The sequence below is a fragment of the Rousettus aegyptiacus genome, unplaced genomic scaffold, assembly GCF_014176215.1.
Source record: "Rousettus aegyptiacus isolate mRouAeg1 unplaced genomic scaffold, mRouAeg1.p scaffold_m13_p_2, whole genome shotgun sequence".
Taxonomy (NCBI): Eukaryota; Metazoa; Chordata; class Mammalia; order Chiroptera; family Pteropodidae; genus Rousettus; species Rousettus aegyptiacus.
The window spans coordinates 171,357,791-171,381,229 of NW_023416295.1; the positions used below are offsets into that span (position 1 = coordinate 171,357,791).

General features: G+C 39.7%; 1 protein-coding gene across 3 annotated transcripts in view; it reads left to right on the forward strand.

The window, feature by feature from the left end:
• The window catches only part of TNRC6B (trinucleotide repeat containing adaptor 6B), a 216,532-nt gene that overhangs the window by 42,202 nt on the left and 150,891 nt on the right, over positions 1 to 23,439 (forward strand). For all 3 annotated transcript variants that reach the window (XM_036237544.1, XM_036237545.1, XM_036237547.1), the window contains exons 2-3: positions 8,289 to 8,362; positions 14,719 to 14,809. In XM_036237544.1, the coding sequence (XP_036093437.1) occupies positions 14,765 to 14,809 (45 nt within the window). In that variant the 5' untranslated portion in view covers positions 8,289 to 8,362; positions 14,719 to 14,764. The remainder of the gene's footprint in view (positions 1 to 8,288; positions 8,363 to 14,718; positions 14,810 to 23,439) is intronic.

Consider the following 23,439-nt stretch of genomic DNA (forward strand, 5'->3'; position numbering starts at 1 on the left):
TCATACCACCAGTGAGTGGCGGGTCTGAAATTTGAACCAGGCAGTGTGCCTCTAGAGTCTGTGTCTCCTGAAAAGTTTTCTCATGGGAGATGACACCCAGGCTGTGCCTGGAATGACAGTTTGCACTTAGTCTGGCAGAAGGGTGGATTATGTCTATGTGATTTTTTCAGAGAAATATCACAAGTAAAGGTAAAGAAAGCACAAGGTTGAGAGCAAGTGTGACAGATTACTTGTGAAGAAAGGTGGGTGGCCAAAGATGAGACTAGAAAGATAGGGCTGGATAATGAAAGGCCAAATGCCATCTGAGGAATTTGGGTTTTGTGGCCCAATTTTTAAAGTTAAACCAACGACACCACTTTTCCCTTTGTATGAATTTTCTTTCTTTTTTTTTTTTTGCTTTCATTCTTTTTTATTGTGAAATATATTACACAACCAGAAAAGTACATACAATACAAATGCTGTAAAACTTAAAGAATTATTTTAAAATAACCACCTCTATGGTCAAGAAATATAGGACATTGCTGGGACCCTGTAGTTCCTTCTTGGTGGCCTTTGCTAGTCATAGCCCCTCACCTCTCACCTACAGGTAACAGCTCTTCCAATTTCTTTCTTTCCTTTCTACTTTTACCACTCATGTACCTCTAACCATTATAGTTTTTGCTGATTTTGAACACAGAGTCACGTGTGTGTGTGTGTGTGTGTGTGTGTGTGTGTGTGTGTAATTTGTATCTGGTCATTATGTTTGCAAGATCCATCCATGTTGGCTGTTGTTTCTTCATTTTCAGTGCTGTGTGGTAGTCTGTTTTATTAGTATGCCAGAATGTATTTATCTCTTTTTCTATTGAGAATATTTGTGTTCTTCTCAGCTGGGGACTGCTCTGAATATTTTTATATATGTCTTTTGGTGCACACGTGAATTTTGCTGGGTATATACCTAGAAGTGGACTTGCTGGATCACGAAGCATGTCTGTGCTTAGCTTTAGAAAAATAATGCCAAACTGTATTCCAGAGTGTAGATAACAGTTCACACAAGTAGTATATCAGAGTTCCTGTGGTTCCGTGTCCTTGGCAATACTCATTAGTATCAGACTTTAAAATTTGTAACCATTCTGGTGTATAATGGTGTCCCATTATGGTTTCCTTTTGTATTTTCCAGTATGGTTTTCATTTGTATTTTTCTCACTATTGAGGCTAGATACTTTTTCATATGTGTATTAGCCATTTAGGTAATATAGTTTTTTGTTTGTTTGGTGATGTGACTCATCTAACCTCTTGCTCATTTTCCTGTTATCTGTCTTTTTTTTTTTAACTTGTTATAACTTATTTTGAATACACACCCTTTATTGGTTTTATGTGTCCTGCTTTTTCACTTTCTTGAGGATGTTTTTTGAAGAACAAAAATTCTGAATATTTATCTGTTTTTTAATAATAGGTGCTTTTTGTGTCCTGTGTGAGAGATCCTTCCCTGCCCCTTGGTTATGGAAACATTTCATGTTATCGTCTAAAGACTTATTATTTGTCTTTTGCATAATTCACTTGAAATTGATTTTTGTATATGGTAATTCTTAATTAACTCATTAGTGCTCTTCTGCCTTCAAGCTATTTTTTAATATTTTGCTTAGATTTTCTGGCTGTCCTCAGCGTTGGTTGGTCTGAATTACCTAGCGTACCACTCCCAAGCAGAAATCGCTTTCAAAGTTTTAGTTTCACTTTGACTTCAAAATGATCTGTCTTGTAAAGGGACCTTAATAAATATGTTTACTACAGAAATAAAATTTAAAAAACTTAAAAACTATATGGATTAATGTTTTTTTTCTATTTTTTTAACTTAAGAGATCGAAAAAGAAGCTTCTGTTTTATCTCTCAGTTGTAAAATACTGTTAGACAACTTAAAACTTGCTACATAAAATGAACAATTGTACTTAGTGCAGGATAATTTTAGAACATTAATCATGATAAAATTTTAAATTAAAAAACATCCACTAGCAAACAGTGAGTTGATACTAAAAACAATTTAACCATGGTAATAGCCACCTCCATTTCTCTGTCTATCCATATAACCAAACCTCTTTTTTGGCCGGAGATGGACTGTATGCAAACCACATCCAGAATGCTTTTAGTTGATGCCACAAAATATGAAGAAAATGTTTTCAGTTTATGGCAACTAGCTCCATGACATATGATGCTTCAGGAACTGTTTTTACAGTGCACAAGATGCACGGGAATGGAGTAGCAAACTCACATGATTATTGGCAAGGAAAAACTGGCTACGTGGCTGATGTTAAATTTCCTTTTTAAGACAGCCAGATCAAGAAATGTCTGAAGAATTCGAGACTGTAGCAGTGAGATGATTTTTCAGTTAGTAAACACATCCTCGGGAAGCCATGGCAAGGCAGTTTCTTGTGAGCCACTTACAGCTTCTAGAAGAGCACGGTGTAGGCGCCAGAGAGGAAAACCTGACGTGGCCTCTGGGGAATGCTGCGGGGGAAGGAGAGCCTCTCCCGCAGGCACTTACACACCTCGCGGTGAGGGAGAGGCTCCTCGTCCTGCCGTTACCAGAAGCTCACCTTGCCCTGCCATTTCTGTCTCTGAGGTTCGCAGTGGAAGTGAGCTCGGTTGTAGCCAAGATGTTAAGAGTGAGAGCCGTGTACGTGGAAGTTATGGTTCTCAAACCACACACTTCCTTCCTGCCCAGCCCTTGCTTATACCATTTTCTTTCTGTTTTAAAATTAATGGTTAGCCAAAGTGTCCTCCGAGGATCCCTCCCCACACCCCCAATCCAGACTGTTTCAGGGGATCTGTGAGGTCACAACTATTTTATTAGTTCTAAGATGATATATACCGTTTAAAGTCACTCTCCTGTGATTGTGCGGTGGAGTTTTCCAGAGGCTACGTGACATGCGAGACTGCAAAAGATTGAATGCAAAAGCAGATATTAGGATAGAGCTGTTGCCTCTTAAGCCAGATGTCAAAGACATTTACAAAATGTGAAACAATGGCATAAATATTTTTATGCTTTAAAATATTATTTTAAATTTAAAACTGTTAACATAATTGTTTATTGTATTTTAATGAATACTTATGAATAAGTATTTTAAACTTTTCATACTTTAATATGGTAAATATTGATAATTATAACCAAAAGTTCTTTGGAGTCCTTAATAATTTGTAAGGATCTAAAGAGATCCACAGACCAAGAAGTTTGAGAATCACTGCTTTAAACCTGTCAGTTTCAGTTAGAATCAAAGTTTCTTTCTGAGGGCGGTGTAGATTGTCCAGGCCACTGTTTCCTCTGCATTCTCTAGACAGTGCTGCACAGCTTTATGCTTAGTTTTTGTGAAATTGCTTGGTGTGCGCTAGTTTTCGCCTCCTAATCAATAGTGTAAGACCTCTGAGGACAGGGATATCTTAAATGAGAGTTTTTTGAGATGTCCATGATATGTTTTGCTGAGCACAGCATAAATAGTTGGCAATGGTTATTCCTGTTATTATTATCTACGATATCAATATTGACATTTCCCAAACTCAACTGGTTTATTGAAGAACCCAGAAGCATTTAAATTTTTGTGAAAAACTAATCAAAATAGCTATTTGATTAAAAAAAAATACACCACAAAAAATTATTATACACTAGAGAAAAAAATATAAAAGCTTTTTGATCATAGATCATCAGTAAATTGACTGTAAAAGCTGAGCATGTTAATCTGTTTAATTTTTATGTGACCAACAATTGCAGTAAAACTCGGCCATAGGCCCTTGCTCGGAAAACGCCGAGCTCAGTGCTGGGTGCTTAGTGAGCCTTCCGTAAAGCTGGTGAGTCGAACCTGCTGTTTCAGTAGCCACCTCTGCTGTTATTGCAGCCGACCATTGCTCCCTGTCTTCCCCACCCCACCTCCAAGCGACTTGCAGTTGTGTTTAGGTCTTCAGAAGGTAGCCTTACTTTCTGAAGCTCTTTCTGTTAAAGAGTTGACGAGTCGGCCTGGACTAAGCTAGAGGAGGGCATTAGTTAGCCGTCCAAACTGGATCAGTAGCCTAAGGTGAGGCACATGCCTTTTTCTTCATCCCTGCTTCAGACTGAGTTCGTTTTTCTTAGGCAACCCTCCCTGACTTAGAAGATACAAGAATAAATTTAACATCTTTATGCCAGGGTCCTGCTGTTAGTCCCAAAGTTTCCTTACAACTTCTCCCTGGAAGTCTGAGGGTCTCACACAAGTAGCACACTGCCTCTGAGACACTAGACACTGACATTAGGCAAATGTATAGATGGCTCTGAATATCCACCCAAAAGGACTGGAAGGAATGGTCTAAGAGGTAGCAAAGTACTGAATTTGGCCCCTTTTGAGGGGTAAATGGACTAAACATGTTCCATGTCAGTTTGGGCATCAGAACTAGGCTCAGTCCTTGAAACCAGGAGTTGAGTTCAGGTCCCTCACCACGACCCCTGTTTCCTCAAGCCCCATGTACAGAAGCAGCAGCTCCTCACCCAGCACTACCCTGCCCATGATGGGTATCTGAAACTCACTAGTATTGACAGAGGCTTTGGAAACAGGAGGACCCAGGCAACAGCCGTGAGATCAGGAACTAAAACAAGGTGCCCCTGGCCCAGAGGCTGGATCTGCAGTATCCTTAATATCCAGATAGGAAAGGCGCTCCCAATGATAAGAGTTTCAGGTCACCCTAATTTTTAAATGCCAAAGTGAAAGTAAAACAATGAATAATATCTATTGTATTTGGCAACTGGGATTGATAGGAAAAAATCAAATTGCAATGCTTAATAAGTGGATGAGAGATAAGAATGTTGAGACCACAAATAAAAACCTGTCTTTTGAAAAGCTTGACTGAGGGAAAGGGGAGGGAGGACACGCAAACTTAAGGAAGTTTTAGGATTAAAGGGGCTGTTTTTAGGAATGGACAGACTGAACATTTTTACAGAAATTCAAAATGTTCAGCGGAGGTAGAAGTGACCTGAAACTGCAAAGATCTTGGAACAACGGTTACTCTTGTGTATCGGTGGCTGAATAAATCCCTCTGTGCTTCTTAGCATCCGTCTGTGCCCCTCAGGCCTTGGTTATTATATGCGTTGATTAAATAGGCTTCTTCTTGCCCACTTGGCTGGGTACCCTATTTATAGAGCTGGACTTGTGGCACCCTCCTGTGTGCCCCCAGTCTCCTGGTCTGTGTTCGCCTTCTGGGAAAACCTTCCTGGCCTCTTTGCTGGTGTTTTACTCCTCCATCACATCTGCTGCTTCGCTTACAGCATCTTTTCCTGATGTCTTGCTCGAAGTTAGGCCAATTGCCAATAATGTAGGCAGCCAGGGTTTTCAGTGTTATTTGTGACTCAATTAAAAGTTTATAGTATATTCTTAATAGTTTTCACCCAAGAATTATACTGGGTATCAAACGGATAAGCAGTGATAAATCTAGGAAGATCAGGATGGGGAGAGGGAAGACAGTGGTCAAGGAACCTTATCCATATTGCTTGAATTTTTGAAATGAGAATTGAAAGTATATTCAAAAGAATCATGCTAAATAATGAAGTGTGAAAATTAAACTCTACCATATCAAAGGTGATATGAATATAGTTTATCGAGTGTGTATTCTTTAAACTTTCTATATTCGATAGGAAAGATTCAGTTCTAATTACACCCTGTAGGTTTAGTTAGGTACTTGGCTGTGGAGAAACTCTTGAAATCTACTTGTGGTTTAGCACAAGGGGTTGATTTAGTCCAAGATCCACTGAGCCTTCCCATCCTCCGTGTGAATTTCCTGACCAGGCTGGTTACCGTGCAGGGGAAGAGAGGAAACTGGAGTGGTTCAGATGCTGCAGCTGCCTGTGATCAGACGGTAGGGTTACAGTGCAGTTATGAACTTTTCAGATGGTGTTTTGAAGGAATTTGCCATACCTCAGAAGGAGAATAGTGCTGTAGATAACTTCAACTAGATAGTTTCAAATGTTGACTTTAGAATTAAATTTTATGTTTGTCTTGAGTTCCGAGAACACATGATACAGAGGTTCCCAGCCCTACAGAGGGAATAATGAAGCTGGTTTCCAGAGCTCTTGGAACACTGCCCCGTTTCCCTCGCCGGCCTCCCCTCTGCTTTAACTCCCTTTCCTTCACTGAACGCCAGCAAGCGTCTGGGGCCAACTGCCAAGCAGGCAAGGGACTGAGCTGGCCGCTGTGTCCTAAGCGTGTCTGTTAAGAAGATAATGTAATAATGAGCTACTTTATGAAATTGGTACAGAGTTTAGACTATTGATAAGTGTAGAGAAGAAGTCATGTTTAACCTGTGCAGAAACTAATCAGAATAGAAAACTGAAAGTTAATCAGCGTTGTTATCTTGACAGTCTGTGGTTGACAAAAACTTAAAGAATCCAGTCTTTCTCTGTGGCGCTGAGGTTAGCACACAGCCACATAGTTCATATCCTCCGCGAGGGCCAGACCCATCTTGGGAGTTGAAGTTAGCTTCTTCAACTTTCCACAGTGACATTTAATGGGGAAGCATCCACACTAAAGTACTGAGTTATTGGGATCACGTCAGGATTCGGTTCAGCTTCTGTTTATTGAACTCTTACCCCGATACCTGGTTTGGAGGTGTGTAACTGTCAAGGAGCTCCTGCTGAGTGAGGAAAACTGTCCCACAGGTATTACCAATATTATGTGCTGTACCCCAGAGGAGGGACACTTAGTGCAGCCAAAGGGGGTCCCAAAAATTTTCAGAAGACAACACCTGAGACACATCTTAACAGAGGAATGGAAGGGACTTAGGCACAGGGCCCTCAGAGACAGGGCGCATGTACTGTGGGCAGGGTGACCATGTGCAGTTCATGTGAACAGAATGTGAAGCGATGACGGGGCTAGAGAGATCTCGAATTTTACCCTCAAGGTAATGGGAAGCTCTTGAGTGAATTTAGGCAGTGATATTCTCAGAGGTCAGATTTGCTGTTTAAAAAAGAATATTGCTGGGACAACAGTGTGTATAGTAGAGGGATAGAGACGATAATTAAAATATTACTAGTACTCATTACAGCACAATTCCATCCGAGACTTATTTATTCACACTTTAAATACAAGCTAACGTAGAGATAATGACAGATATGAGGGCAAGATGCCTTTAAGATTCACTAAAGCACCACCTCAAACATTGTGACATACTATGGGATTAAAGCTATAATTTACAATCTGTAGCCATGGGGGATGGACTGTACTTTCTTGGACAGAAACATTAAGTTGATTGTGAAACTTAGGGGCCAATTTCCAAATAGTTACAGGCTTTCTGACAGCAGTGTGGATGCTTAGCACAGATAAGTTTCTGCCAGGTTTGTCCAGCACAGTTTTGCCCACCTTCACATAACACAGAGAGGTCCAACCTCGAGCAGGATATCTTTCTGACATTTGTTTTTGCCATTGTAAAATGAAGGGTCTGCCTTGGGATCACTAAATGTCTAATAATATAGGACCATAATTCCTATATATAGAGAGATGTTCCATCATGAAATAAATACAGTTTTCACTGCATTTATTAGCAGGTTGCTATGATCCATTTCAGTCATTCTTTGGGAATTCTTAGGAGCAAGAATAGGCTCTGGGATACTGGCTAAGAGGCCTCCACAAGTGAGAAATGATGATGGCAATGAAAATGAAGAATTACGGGTGGCTCTGAGATACGTATGGTGAAGGCAGGAATGACAGGACTTGCTGGTGGGCTACAAGGGGATGGGGGTAGGGTGCGAAATCCAGGATCAATCTGACATAAGCAACTAGGTGGAGGATGGCACCTTTGAGACAGTGGAGATGGGAGAATGAGGTCTGGGTGAGGACAAAGAAGGCAGTTTGGGACGTATTGAATCTCAGGTGATTATGATACATTCTCATGTCAGATGGAGAAGTTGAAAAGACAACTTAGTATTTTTCTGGTAGAACCAATAAAGTAAAATAAATAATAAAGGTTTGGCATAGGTTTTAATGTTTCTTCAGAAAGTATTTAATTTCACGTTCTTAATAACCACTTGCATTTATCGAGCATATGGTCGGTGCCCTCCCCTGTACTAAGTGTTTTACGCATTTTTCATTTAAATTTCCAAAGAGCTCTACTGGGAACATGCTGTGCTCTGTGTAGAATGAGGATGTTGAGGCTCGAGGTTAGGGCACTGGCTAAAGCGTCAGTAGCTGGTAGATGGAGGAGCCTGGGTTTGTACTAGGCCGCCCGGAATTCAGAACTGGTGCTCCAATGCTTGCCACGGCGCCTTGCTGCAAGCGCGTGGCTCATCGTGATTTTTCTCTTTTCAGGGTTTCGGTTTTTGCACTGAATGTAGCCTAGACTCATCTTCTCGGGCGTGCGTTGCCCCAGGATACTGTCAAAGGTAAGTTTTTAAAATTTGTATCTACCTAGTATTGGCAATGAAATGGGAGAGTCTTCATCTTAAAAAGAACAAGAGTATGTTTTGACGTTATTGCTCCTTTCCAGAGTTCTTACAGAAGGGCATTCAGAGAGGGCATCAGCCCTTTACATTTCTACTTTGGTAGAAAAGCACTTGTATTTAGATTGATACTGACATTTGGTGTCTCATTCTTTTGTAAAGCTAGAATTTGTTAGTGGGATTTAGCAATTCCACAGTTCGATGCAAGTGTGTTCCTGTCCTCTCTGCCCCTAGTTCTGCGCCTGCTCTATTCCGCAGACCTCACTGCTGCCACAGATAGCTTTCCGAATGGTGGATTCATTCGCGTCACTGCTTTGCTTAAATGGCTGTCACTGCTCCCAGTTGCTGCAGATGTCCACATACAAAGCCCTTCAAAACCTAATTCCAGCCAATGTTTCTGGCTCCTTTTTTAGTTTAGCCCTATCTATCAGCCTTACCAGACCATTTTCTATGTCCCAGATATTTAGTTCTTTCTCTCAGCTTTGTGCCTTGGTTGATGCTTTTCTCTTTGCTTCGAGTTTGGAAGAGGGAAGAAGAATGCAACTATCTTGCCTTTGTTCCTGTATCTTTCCTTTTGTCGCCTTCTCCCAGACTCTCCTTCATCTGTGTTTTAGTAGCACCTGTTATGGTTACAGTAATACAGCATTCATTATTTTACCTTAGAGTTCTTTATTTGTATTCTGTCTCCCTTCGAGACTTCTTAGAAAGGGATTAACTGTGTTTTTTAGTGCCCATTGGCTGTTCCTGGACACTTTACTCAGTGCAATACATATATTAATTTGATCTTTACAACACCTCCACCTGACCAGTTTTGTGGATGAAAATAATGAAGATTAGAAAGTGATGTAATTTGCCCAGGATTACAAAAATAATAAATGTCAAAAAGTAATGATTTTGTTCCTTCAGAGCCAAAGCTCATCCTACTATACCATACTAGCCAGCACCTTCTGGCATGTAAATTTTTATTGAATTGATATCTACTGCAGTTTAAATGTAAAGGACTTTAGTTGAATAATTAAGTCATTTTTACATACAAATGTATTAAATAGCTATCAAATACCAGGTATACAGTTTTAAGTAAACCGTGAATACAGAAATTGAGACATGTCTGGTATCAAAGGGTTGACAGTCTAACAGGCAAGACATCTGTGCAAACAAATACATCCAATAAAGTGTTACAGAGCCCATAATAGGACTCAAACAAGATCTGCCGGGGACACCGAGGGAGGAATCATCCGTTCTACGCAGAGACGGATCAGGAAATAGTTTCTAAAAGCTGAATCTTGAGTGAGGAGTAGGATGTTTCCTGGCGATATCAGAGGAAGGAAAGGCAGAGGGAGTAATATGAGCAAAAACATGGAAACCTGAAACAATCTGGCATATTTGCAGAGCTGAAAGTTGTTCAGTGTAGCTGGAACAAAGGGAACAAAGAGGCCTGCCTAGGGTCCCTGGAGAGACAGGTGAGCGCTAAATCCTGGAGGGCTTTGAAAATATTAACATATTTGCCAGCTTTTAGAGAAGACCTAGTACAGTTGCTGTATAACGTTACTCATATTTATTTGGTCATTAACATGTGTTGAGTTCTGTCCTGTGTGTGCTGAAGCACTGTGCCAGGTCAGAACTATCTGTCACTTACCGTGTATGGCAAACTGGTGACAGCTCTGGTGAAATGATGTGCTGAAGCAAGAATCAGATGCTTATGTTGTCACATCATTTTTGACAGCTTTACCACTTGTTCACCCCTCTAGTTAATTTTCACTTAAGTGGACTTTGCCTTGACTTCTTCATCACTCTGTTAGTGCCGATACACTGGATCCTATGTCACTTTCCAAGTGGAACCTCTAGCTTAACCATATACTTTTGCATTGCCTATTTTATTCTCTCTCCATTTTGTCAAAAGGACAGTAAAACGGACTTAGACCCTTAGACACAACTGTAAGCCATGCCTTCAAACAAGGATGTCATCAAAGCTTTTTCAGGAAACACATCAAAAAAATATTAAGGCTAATTCCAAAACAACAACAACAAAAAATGAGAGCAAATTAAATAAAAGACAAATAGAAAAATAGGCATTGATATGCATATAGTAAGTAAGATTATATTATGTTAATCAGGAAAGAGTTTTAGAAATACAAATTGACTGGATATTAGATGGATAGAGATGTGGATTGGTGATGAAGGGAAGGGATTTTAATAAAGTATGGACTATATAGGGAGAACTTAGCCAGTTGTGTGGAGAGAATGGAAAGAAGACTTGCCCGGTGAAATGGAGTATAGTGTATGCCTTGGGAGTCACTAGAAATGGAGCCGAAAAGCTTACGAAGTAAAATTTGTAATGAATATTATGGTAATGGGATAATCGGGAAAATAGCCTGATGTAAAAAACAACTTAATTTTGAGGAAATTTCAGATATAAGCTGAAATTGAAGGGGGCCCAATATTATTCTCTTCCCTATTCAAATTCTGAACCAGTGGAAATAGAGGCTGAAGGAGTAAGGCAGGTGGAGATGAGAATTTCACTTTATTACTAATAAAGTTGACATAGGAGAACTGGCTCATCTCTGAGGGCAAGTTGGCTCCTGAATACTGAACTCCAGAGCTTAGGTTTCCTCTCCCACCAGAGTCTGAGATAGACCAACGTCCTAGTGGGAAAGAGCAGAGTGGAGGAGGTCCCCTCAAGGGAAAGGGGAGAGAAGGAGCTGGACTTTGCAAGCCCAGTTTCCTCTTCCAGGCTCACTGATCAGACTGCTTGACCCCTGACAGCAGGAATCAGGGAGGCCAGGAACAGGAAACAAACCGATGTCTCCCACAGGGAGGGAAGCGTCAGGAGTGGGGAAGACGGTTTCCTTCCCTAATACTCACCAGCTTTTGTTTCTCAGTGCTTTGGTCTTAAGCAGTAGATCTGGGTCTGCTGGGCCGTGCCTGTCCCCTAAGGGCAGAGGACATTCCTTTTCCCGCTTTCATGAGGACAAACCCCCTCAGGTTTTCTCTTGGAACCATTAATAGATGTTGTCCCCAGAAGATTCTAAAATGGATCAGAACACAAATTATATGAACTTCAAAACTAAACAAAGTCATTTCAGCACTATCCCCACAGCCATCAAATTCAGAAAGTAAGCCTACCTCCATCCAGCCCAAGAGCAGTATTTCTGATAAAATTTTGTTTGCAGAACGCAGTATTCAGTTTTGCCAAAGACCGTAGCAGAGACACATTGGTAACTGAGGGAGGGAGGCCGGGTGAGATCTTCTTGGTTTCAGCATCACCAAAATATCCAGTTAGTCTATTCTAGTGTCCAGAATTCATGGCTTGTATACTTCCACCCAATTTTGAAAAATCTGCCAGCAAGAGGTGAAATTTGAAACTGTGCCTATAACATATCTGGAAAAAAACTCAACCAATGTACACTGTCTTTTCTTTTAAAGATTAATATTTGAAATATCACCTCCTTTTTGGAAAATTTAAGGATTTATAGTAGTGGCACCCCCAGTTACCAAGTTCCTTCCCTTCCTCTATAAGTTCCCTCCGTCCCTGCCCGCCTCCCGCCTCCCTTCTTTCCTTCCTTCTCTGAAATATAGTGAGAAACCTCTTAATTTCCATTTCCCCTTTGAATTGCCTATGTAAGCCTAGCACAAACGATTTAAATGTAAAAGTTTGCTGGTTTTGTAGTGCATGTGCGGTTGAAATTCAGCTACCCTGCAACTTACATGCAGCAAATAATTGTTCTACTTGCTAATATCTAAAAAAGACCGTATGAAGAGAGTCTTTTTTCCTAAAGTCTAATCTTTGCCTCAGCCATGCCTGCTTAGGAAAAGCTGTGCCTGCATAATTCAAGGTCAGGCAGGCAGCAACCTTCTGTACTTTGAAGCCACCCAAGCCTGCTAATGCCCTATTCCCTTTGCTGAGGCCAGCACAGCTGGCATTTGCTTGCTAGGCCAGAGTGGCCAGTGTATGCTGAAGCCACTTACTTGCGCAGCTGACATTCATATGAGCCTTCAGCACCACCAACATGGCCAACTGTGGCTCGTTTCTTTGCTGAGGCCTTTGCTGAGGCTCATGCCTGGTGTATGCAGCCTTGTCTCTGTAGAAATAGCCACTTAGCGGAAGACAAATTTGCTGTAACTACAGTCACCACTAAGTTCAGTATACAGTGTGGCCTATGGTTTATAAACTTCTAATTCGGCCTCCATAGTTAAAAGCTAGTGTACAACCTTATAAACTCATATGGCCGAGTAAACCTCTACAAAATCAAAACACTTTGTCCCCTCATGAAAGACCAAGGCCCATAGTCCTGGCCCCAACAGAAGCCTCAGAAATTCCACATGTATTTCGCTCCCCCAAGTTTACTTTATGTCTATTTATCAAGACTCTACTCTCATGCACTAGATGTCAGGGCGTTTGAGAGACCCTCAAAATAGCACTCTTTTTCCCTTGGCTGAGTTCAATGCTAATTGAGAAATAAGATAAAAGAGTAGGGCATTTGGGAAACCAAAATGTCATCTCTCTGACTAATAAAGCTGTATTGGAGAATGTGGCTAGTGAACTGCAGGCAAGTGAACTTCTTAACACTGTACCTCAAAATGCAGCAGACTTACCTAGTCACGGGTAACTGTCAGCGGCCTGCATTTATGGGGATGGGGCAGAGGAGAATGCTTGGTCCCTGGGGATAGCTGGCTTCCAAAAAGAAGAGCGAGAAGGGGCTGAGCTCACATATCTTGTTTCTCCTTCCAACTCACCATTCAGATAAGATCCTGTACCTCCTCTGAGGTAGAGTGTGTGGAGGTGGAGAAGAGCCAGGAGTGAGCCTCAGGAGAGGGAAGAAGCATTCCTCTCTCCCAGCACATTCAGATGGAAATGACACAGAGATAATTGGTGTGTCTTTCTTGGTCAGCTATGCCTGTGATGCATCATCTATGAAATACATCTATTTCAGTAAAGTGGAATGAGAACGTAGACATTTGTGAAGCAATTTGCATACCAAATCTTTCTGGATATGTTACTGAATTTTCCCAGTGCTACCAATTTAATTTTCATTGAAAGAGAAATTTTGTTTTTGCACAAGTGTCATAAACAGGTGAGGAGCAAAACCAACTAGAGGAAGCCTGTTTCACTTGCTGTAAGCCTCAGTCTTGTTTTGCAGGAGTGGGCAATGTCGGTTCATCTGGAATGAATGAGTGGGGGTTGATTGAGAGAGCTTTCACGGTACCAATTTTACATTTGCCATCACATAAATACACATTGGTTCCCAAAAAGCCTCGTTAGGTGAGCACAGTAGATATTTTGATACCCCTTTCCCACCCAAATGAGGAGGAAACCGATTTCCAGAAGTGCCGACTTGGCCTCGGATCCTGTGGCTGGTTATTAAGAAGCCTACATTGCCAGGCCCCTGAGCTGCTGTATTCAAAAAGAGATTTCTCCGCACACAAAAAGGATACGCAGTCAAGCATCATTTAGCTTTTGTATTTTTTAGCTATGAGCCTTTAAAGAATTTGAAAGGTTTTAAAATATTCATACCTACATTATAATGGAGATTTGTCAATTTGAGTAATTATTCCTCAATAATTACATATTTAATGAACTAATTTGAATGTCGCACAAACTTTTAGTAGTTTCCTTTTGGTACATTTTAATTCAGAAAATTTTAATAAAATTTTACTCGACTTGTTTTATTCTTAGAGGAGAAATTATTTTTATCGTCTTATCCTATGAATAGCCTGTTCTCATGTAAAAATAATTAACTGACAGTTTATTAAGAAAATTTTCTTAAAATAAAACAAGTGGAATCAACCATTAGAGTGTATGATAATTTCAGTTATAAAACAGCATGAATATTAAACATAAATTATAAACCTAAGAAACCCAGCCAATTTCAAGAACCTAACCTAATATCTAGCATAACTTACAGCATAACAAGTGGTCCACTGCTTGACTTAGGCAGGCATCCTGTTTGACAGGTCCATGTCCGTACTATAAGAATGACTGAAGATTTCACTATCACCTCTGCCAAAAGTCAAATAAAGAGGAAAGTTATCTAGAACTATTCAATACTCCAGTGTCATAAGCCTTTCCTAACTATCCTCCCCTAAGGCGAGGAAACTCCCCCACTCTCTCCTTCCTTTCTTACCTAAGTTGCACGGGTATGTATGAACACACACTCACGCGCATGCGTGCACACACGCACACACAAGGCCATTGCTTCACAATATCTATGGTGTCAGTAATAGAATTTCAGTCTAACCTTGGAAAAACAAATTTTTGCACTGAATTTCTTATGTATTTTTTCTCTTCTTACCTCTTTTAGGCAGTATTTGTGTGTTTCTGCAGAGTTTTGCACAGAGTCTGTTCCCATGCAAACCAATGAGGGAGAAGTATCGGAAGAAAGCAGTTCCAAGGTCAGTGAATTCTAAAGGTGCAAGCAGTCTGAGTAGAAATTAAGCAACGGGGGCAGTGGATGAGTGGAGTGGGTGTTTTATTTTAGGTAAATTTAGAAATTAGATTGATTTAAGTTAGAACATAACTTAAGATAGAGAAGATTTTTTTTCTTCTCAGTATCCATTATTTGTTATGCTACATGACAAATTTAAAACAGAATTTACTGAATTCATGGAGAACTTTATGATTCATTTATAGAATACTAGTACTTTATTTTTTAATGTTTTAATGTTTAAAAGTGAATAAGGTAAAAGCCTGTTCCTTATTCTTGCTGCAGAGGCATCACTGATTTTTTTTTAGACAATTTTTGGATAATTTTTGTATTGTTTTTAAATGGTAATTAGGTTGGTTTTTCATGCTAATGCTTGAGTGATTGTTATCATGGTCAAACTCAGTATTTAAAGTTATCTGTGTATCTATCTATATCTCTCTGTATCTGCCCCCATGTCCTGAATCTCCTTGGCTCTTTCTCTGCCTGGTCACATGGGGCCCTCGGTATCACCTTCACATTTCTCTTTCCCCTTTCAAAATTGTCTCTAGTCCTTTCTGGGGTCTGCGAGGGCATCTCACACCACGTCCTGGGCAGTTCCCAGCACCCGTAGCATTGTCTGTGGCCCTGGACCCTCCTCAGCGGCCTTTTGCTGATGTTCTCTGTGGGAAGGCTCATTCCTGCACCCGAGCAAAAATAAAGAGATGTCAGAATGTTACTGGGAATCTTCAAAACAGTCTTGCAGTGTGGAAGAAGCCAGGCACAAAAGGTCATGTATTGTACAGTTCCGTGTATATGAAATATGCGGAATAGATAAATCCATAGAGACAGAACGCAACCCGGCATTCGCCAGGGGTTGTTTGGGAGGAAGAGAAAATGAGGAATAACTACTTATGGAGTTGGAGTGTTGATAGAAGTGATAGTTGCAGAACATTGTAAATATACCAAATGCCATGGAAGTCTTTAGCTTACAATGATTAATTTTATGTTATGTGAATTTCACATCAATAAATTAATATATTTTTTAAGACAGGAAAAAAATGTCAGTGAGGGTTCCCATTAGCCCAGTCCTTGCTGCCGACTGGCCTCATGCATTGAATGCTCCATTGAGTTCTCGAGAGGCACCCCCCTTCTCTGCTCTGTTACACCAGTAGACTGGGCTTCAGCGAAGCACTACTTGTGCCCCTAGTCTCAGGGTCCCTCGTGAAAATAGCTCCTTCAGCTTCTTTGTGAATCTCCTCTCTCTACAGTCCATGAGTTGTTTGTTGTTTTTCCCATTTCACCAAATCTGTTCTTTCTGTAGCCAAAGCAGAAGTCTATAGACTTCCATCAGATTCACTTAGATCCTGAATCTCAGAATGGTTAGTCTGAATCTAAGATCCACACAGAATCCCCCCCAACACTCAGAGAGACACATGCACCCAGGACACTCAAGGTACACAGACCCTAGGATTTCAGAAGTACACATAAACCCTTCCTTAAGATCCTGAGCTTTTAACTTACAGCGAGCTGTAATGTTAAGGGAGACAGGGCTATTGGATCCTCCAGCTACTGCCTTCTCTCCCTGGGAAGCAAGACTGTAACTGAAGCTTGGCCAGCATGTGATAGACCAATACAGAATATTTTATCACGCCACAAACTCAGTTTCCACCTTCTTTTTGAGAAAAACGTTCTTGATTTTTAAATTACTAAAGCTTATCAGTTTAGAATCAATTAGACCAAAGAATAAAAGAACTTTCTTTTTTATACTTGCATTAAGCAGATGCTTTGGTTATCAGAAATTAGATTATAACTATAGCTTCATCAGTCTTAGTTTAATTTGTTTTTATGGTTTTCTTATTTTTTTTTTTAAATTTAAAACCTTATATTTGGAATGATTGGATGTTAATACTGGAATTCATCATAGTACTATGATAACATAATTTGTGATTGTTAGTTCCCAAAAAGAAAAGGTAGCTAATGTTGAGAAAAAGTCGGGAATTATCTGCAAAACATAGCGACTTGAGCTAAATCTGTTTTTTTTCCAATAAATAATTCTTGAACATATGTTATAAGGGGATACAACAATGTACCAAAAAGACATGGTTCTTACTGACAAAGGCAGTTACATTTTAGTGGGAGAAATAAATATAAAGGTAATAATTATGGATTACGGTAAAAACTATGAAGAAAATAAAATAAAATAATCTAATATAGGGTGACTGGAATGACAAGCTTCGAGTAGTCAAGGAAGGTCTCTGAGAAGGTGACATTTCACCTGAGAGCCAAAGAATGAGGGAGCCAGCTATGTAAAGAGCTAGAACAGTGTCTACTCAGAAGAAACAGCTTTAAATGCCCTTGGCCTCTTCCAGGAACTATCAGAAGTCTTGTGTGGCCAAGTGGTAATAAGGGGTTAGAGAGGGAGGCAGAGACCTTACAAGGACTCAGAGGTCATGGTGTGGAATGTGGATTTGTTCTCTGTACACTGGGAAGCCATTGAAGGCTAAGTTGGTGAGTAACATGATATGATTAGTGTTTTTAAAAGATCACTCTGGCTGCTGTATGGAGAACAGACTGGAGAGAGACAGGCATGGAGGCAGGGAGACCAGTGAGAAGTCAGTTGTAGTCATTTAGATGACAGACAAGATAGTGGCCTAGATCAGTGGCGTGGCTTTAGAAGTGGAGGAAGGACAGACGTGAGGTGTATTTGGGGATAAAACTGACCTGATTCGAGGATGAATTGGAATATTTTCATATCACAGAAACCAAGAGGTGAATTTTAAGAAAAAGGTACAGTTAGCACTTTCAGATGCTTCCAAGAACCCAAGGAAGTTGGCAATAGAAAAAAGGCATCTAGATTTTTTAAAAAACTAGGTAAAGAGAAGGAACATAAGAAAGCTTTCTGGGATGGTAGAGGTGTTCTATGTCTGATAGGAGTATGGGTTATATAGGTATATCCATTTGTCAAAATTACACTGCTATAATTTATAATTACAATAAAAACTATAATTTACAGGTACATTTTTACCTGTAAAAAAGCTGTAAAATAATAATCAGATAGGGATGGAAAATGGATGGAAATATAGATAAAACAAGAATGACAACACATTGACAAATGTCGAAGCTTAGTGACAGGTACATAGGGATTTGTTTGTATTTACTTTGTATATACTTACAATTTTCAATAAGAAAGTTTTTAAAAAGAACTTATTGATGATCTTCCAGCGTAAGAGAGTCAGAAACCAAGTTTTATGGGTTAAAAAGAAACTAAATGATAAAAAATAAGAGGTGCAGCTATCATCTACCCACCAATTTTAGAAAATTTGGAAATAAATGGAGGAGAGAACAGTGAAAAGGAGGCTTTAGTTCAAGTGAAAGATTTTTTTAAAATGGAGGAGACCCATGAATGTTTGAGAAAAGAAGGAAGAGATGAGTGGAGGAAGGCCGTGTGCATAGGATTCATTTATTCAGATTTGTGAATTTGAAGGAGCCTGGGGATTAGCGAGGCTGTTCCCCTAAGCTCAGCCCTGAATTGTGCTCTTCTGACTCTTCTGTCTGGTGGTGGAGAAATACATGGAAGAGGAAAGACAGAATGTGGAGTTCAGCTTTTCATATCTCCTCTCAAAGGGAAGTCATTGTTTAGACTGAACTATTGAGGACTTGAAATGACAAATTTAGATTTTCTATTAAGGGGAAAATTATTTTGGAATTGCAATTGTAGAGAAGATGCTTTAGTTAATAAATGAAAGGGTCAGTGCAGTTTTTAAAATACTCATAAGTGTTGTGCAAGTAGAAAGCAGGGATGCTTATGGTTGGACAGGATTGGTGAAGAAAGTCTTCTTGAAAAATGTGAATTTTGATGTTTATTTTGAACAAATATTCTCTGAAACTGCAGCATCATTCATGGCTTTTGTTTCGGGAGAGAGATTTGTTTGTTTAAGTTTAGAGTTGGACTAGGGATTATATATTTTTTAAGAGTTGGGGAATATACACTTCTATCTGTTGAGTTTAGGAAGACTCCATTTCTCTGCTAGAAAGATAAAAAACAGAAAATGGCTTCTAAAAGATTGCGGTAAATTAGCTGTAGATAATTCTTCAATTAAGTACAAGTGTTCTTTCCATTTTTCCTTGCTTATTTTTTACCTCCTTTCCTTCCTCCCTCTTTCCTTTCCTCCCATTAATTCTGCAAATATTTATTGAGCATCCGCTGTGTGTGAGGATCTGTCTGTGTTGGATACTCACAGCTAGAGTGGCCCCAATGAATTGTGATTTTCTTTGTTTTGATTCTTAGAGTTCCAAGAATTTTAAGTGGAAGCAAGGAAAAGAATGTTAGGTTTCACATTAGTTTAGAACTAGTTTTTCTCCCCTGAATGGTCACTAGAATGCAGTTCTGTATGACCTAATCACTTTCTCAAAGAGAATTCTATTTTAGTGAAAGCTTCTATTGCAAATACTGAAGGAAGACAAGTTGACGGAGTTATTATAATGTAAAACTTTTTCAGAAGCCCCTGAATATATTCTTTGGTGACTATTTCTTATATTTTTACCAAGGACCACTTCAGGGCTTATGTAACTTCCCTGCTGTGTGTGTGAGAGACAAAGTTGAATAGAACTAACACAGTTACCCATGAATCTCTTATTGTTCCACACTTTCAGAGGTTAAATACGAAAATCATGTTCTGTGAAAAGTCTTTGAAGCCGTATCAGGAAATCCAGAGTTGCAGGTATATTCTTCATTGGCCTAATTCACTTAGAAACTCAGGTGACCTGATTTATTTAATATTTATGTGCTTGTGTTGTCACACTGATCTGAAAACAGATACTGTTTTATCTGTCATATGTGGCTTTGACTCATTAAATGCAATGATCTGTTTTCTTTGTCCCTGGTCTAGTTATTAAATAGTGGAACTCTATGCTACTGGGGAAGTTTCAGTTCTGGTGTGGATTTACTGACCCATTATTGACTGTAGATGTTTATTTACATTGTCCCTTCTGTTTTATTCTTTATAATTGAGATAGTCTATAAATCATACACCTTTATAGCTATTTAATTATCTAATTCAACAGATATTTATGGGGCACCTACTACGTGCTTACATCCTAGGTATGGCATCCGAAGCTTCTTAAGGCGTGGTCTCTGCGTGTTGGGAACTTTTAGTCTAGTTGAGGGAGGTAATTGTACCGTAAGGGCCATGATAGTGTTATGAACTGTGTCTTGGGAGCTCGGCCAAAGCAGTGAATTCTTTCCGGGAGGAAGCCCTGCAGTGGAGGGGTTAACATTGAGCTGGGTTTTGTTGGAAGTATACAATTTTCTGTATGTTTTTATTGGTTGGTGGGTGGGCGGGCGGTGAGGATGGGAAAGGCATTGAAAGCAGAAGGAACCACATGTAACATATGTAAGTGGTAAAGTGTGATAGGAGATAGTGAAAAGGTGTGAGTGTATTTTGAAGATCTTGTTGTATGTTAAGCCACACCAAAAGCTAGTGGTTTAAAACCGCTATCACAATCTCTTGGGCAGAAGAATTTTAAATAATGTATAGATACTCCACCCTCAAGGACATAGAGCATAACTCCCCACTCTTTAAGTGTAGCTTCACACAGTGGAAAAGCCGGACAAACACTGTCTCAGCCAGATGATCACCGTCACCAGCAACAGTGATGATTCATGTTTCTCGTATGTAGCCTTATGTGATGTGATGAAATGACATTTTATCTCAGTGGTCTTCTTCCCCAAAATGCATTGCCTGTCTTCAATTATGACGAAAACACCAGATAAGTTCCAACAGAGGGGTGTCCTATACAATACCTGACCAAGTACTCCAAGCTGTCCGGGAAAACAAGAAATGTCTAAGAAACTGCCAAAGCCAAAAGGAGCCTAAGGATACATGATGACAAAATGTAATGTGATATCCTGGATGGGATTCTGGAATAAAATAAGAATATTAGATAAAAGTATGGATTTTAGCTAATAATAATGTGTCGCTATTGGTTCATTAATTGTTACAAATGTACTAAGGTGTAAGATGTTAATGAGGGGAACTAAGTTCAGGGATTATGGGACATTCATAAATTTTCTGTTAATCTAACCCTGTTCTAAAAAATGAAGGTGTATACATATATATATGTATACATATACATATACATATATATGTATATATGTATACACATGTATGTGTATATATGTGTGTGTGTATATATACATACACACACAGCACGCGTGTGTGTGTGTGTGTGTGTGTGTATTTTTTAAATCACTGCCATAACTTTTTACTATCTCTCACAAACCTGTGGTTGGCTGGGCTCAATAGGGCAGGTCTTCTCCAAAGCGGTGGTGGTGGCATTGGCAAGGGCTGCGGTCATTTGGAGGTACAACCAGCCAGAAATGTCCAAAATGGCTCACTCACATGGCTGGCAGCTAGGAGCTCAGTTCGAGGCCATTGACCTGAGTGTCAAGGATCTCCTCCAGCTGACCTCTCTCCATGGCTTGGATTTCTAACAGCATGGTGACTGAGATCCAAGCGGAAGCATTCCAAGCAGTCAGAAGCTGCAGGTGTCTAAGGCCCAGTCTCAGAATTCACATAGCTCTACTTCCTCTACATTCTGTTGAATTAAAAGCAAGTCACAGAGCCACTCCAAATTCAAAGGGAAGAGAAACAGATTCTACCTCTCAGTTGGAGGACTGGCGGAAAACATATGGTCATCTTTAATCCACCACACAGTGGTTAGTATTGGATGCCAGGCTGAAGAGGAGGTGGTGGTGTAGACCAGATTATATCGTAGGCTAGGGAGTTAGCCTATGATAGGCAGCAGATTTTTAAAGCATGGGGGCGAGATGTGCATTTTACTTCATGATTTGCTTTCTTATGATAACTGGTGTTGATGTAAAGGATAGATCGTAACATCTGTATCTTAACCGTCAAATTCTCTAAATAAAGAGAATCTGATTGGCCAACCCAGCTTGTGGACTGATTTCCATTGGGTCTTGAGTTCTTAGAATAGGATGGCAGGGATCATAGATGAGGAAGTAGATCCACATGGACATATGAATCGGGAGGCAAGACCCAGCATTCCTCGGACTGGCTCCAATCAACATTGATAGAATCTTCCATCATATTTCTTAATGAAGATGGATTGGAATTCTTAATTTCAGCTCCACAGCTGTTTCTCACTTGAGTATAATTTAGGTTGATATTCTAAATGAGTTGGTGTTGGCTTACTAGTTGTAGATACTGCAGCATTAGGCTCAGAATGTGTATTTGTTAAGTGCAATCTAAGTAAGTATAGTAAAAATTATAAAATCAAGCCATCGGTTGCTTGTAATTTTATTCTCTGTACTTTTCTGCATATTTAAATATTTTATAATAAAAATAAATAAGCGCTAGATTTTAAGAATTAAAGCTGTAGATTTAAGTGCTCACGTGTCTCCATTAATTACTACAAATATTGCTGAATCACAAAGTCAGCATTTTAGCTATAATTTCTTGTTATCAAAGGTAATGACTCAACTTTGTCCTTGTCTACAAAGAATAAATTGAACTATTGACTGACTTCACTGTAAAGATAGTTAAATGAGATGATTTATTTTAGGATATCTTTACCTTAAACTGAATCTGAGTTAGCAAATTATAACAAGGTTTTATGGATTTTGGTATTTTAAGAGCAGACTGAGGGAGAAACCATGTAGGATAGGCATTTTCCCCATTTGTTTATGTAGCTGGCAAACAGCATAATTAGGATTGGATTCCAGGTCCGACTGATTCCAAAGGTCATGCTAAGTTTACTACTCCATCCTGAGGAAGTTACAGGGCAGAGTAATCAACTGTTTGCTTATATCAGAACTCGTTAGAAAGGTCATCTGGGTATAAAGGAATGCATGTAAGGGGAGGGGGTGCTTTGGGTATATTTTCCGAGTCATACACTTCTGAGAAGAGATGTTGGAGCATTGAAGTGTGTTGTGTGAGACTGTGGGACATGAGGTTCAAGACAGAATCTTATGAAGGCGATAGGGAGCTATTGAAAAGGAGAAACCTAGTCTGATAATGTGTTTTAGAAAGATCACTGTGACAGCCGTGTGGAGAAATGATTACAAATAGGGTTTAAAATGGACACAGGGAGACTCCACTTAGGAGTTTCCTTAAGAAGATTGAGGAAGGCTTGAAATCAGTAATAACAGTGTATCTGAAGAAGAGAGGGCTAACAGAAACATTCGGGAAGAATGGGATGGGGCATCTGGGGACAAATCTGGAGTTTTTAGTTTGAAACAGTGGGTTGAACAATACGATGTAATATAGGAGCTAGAACAAATTTGGTTGTAGCTGTTGATACTACTGTTATTGTTTTTAACTGGCTATGCATGGAGGGTTTGGGTTTTAAAATATTGAGGCACCTTCAGGCATCCCAGGAGAATATATGTAGTAGGAATTTTGGAACTCATGAGAGAGAGGTGTACATGTGGGAGTCCTCAGCACACTGAGAAATGAGAAAAGGCCTAAGTATGGAATCGTAGGCACCAGTATGGGCTGTGTGTCAAACTGTATTGTGTATGAGAATCGGAAGAGTTACCTTGGGTATTTTTCTTTTCTTTTTTATTAAGGTATGTTTCACATACTGTAAAATTTATCC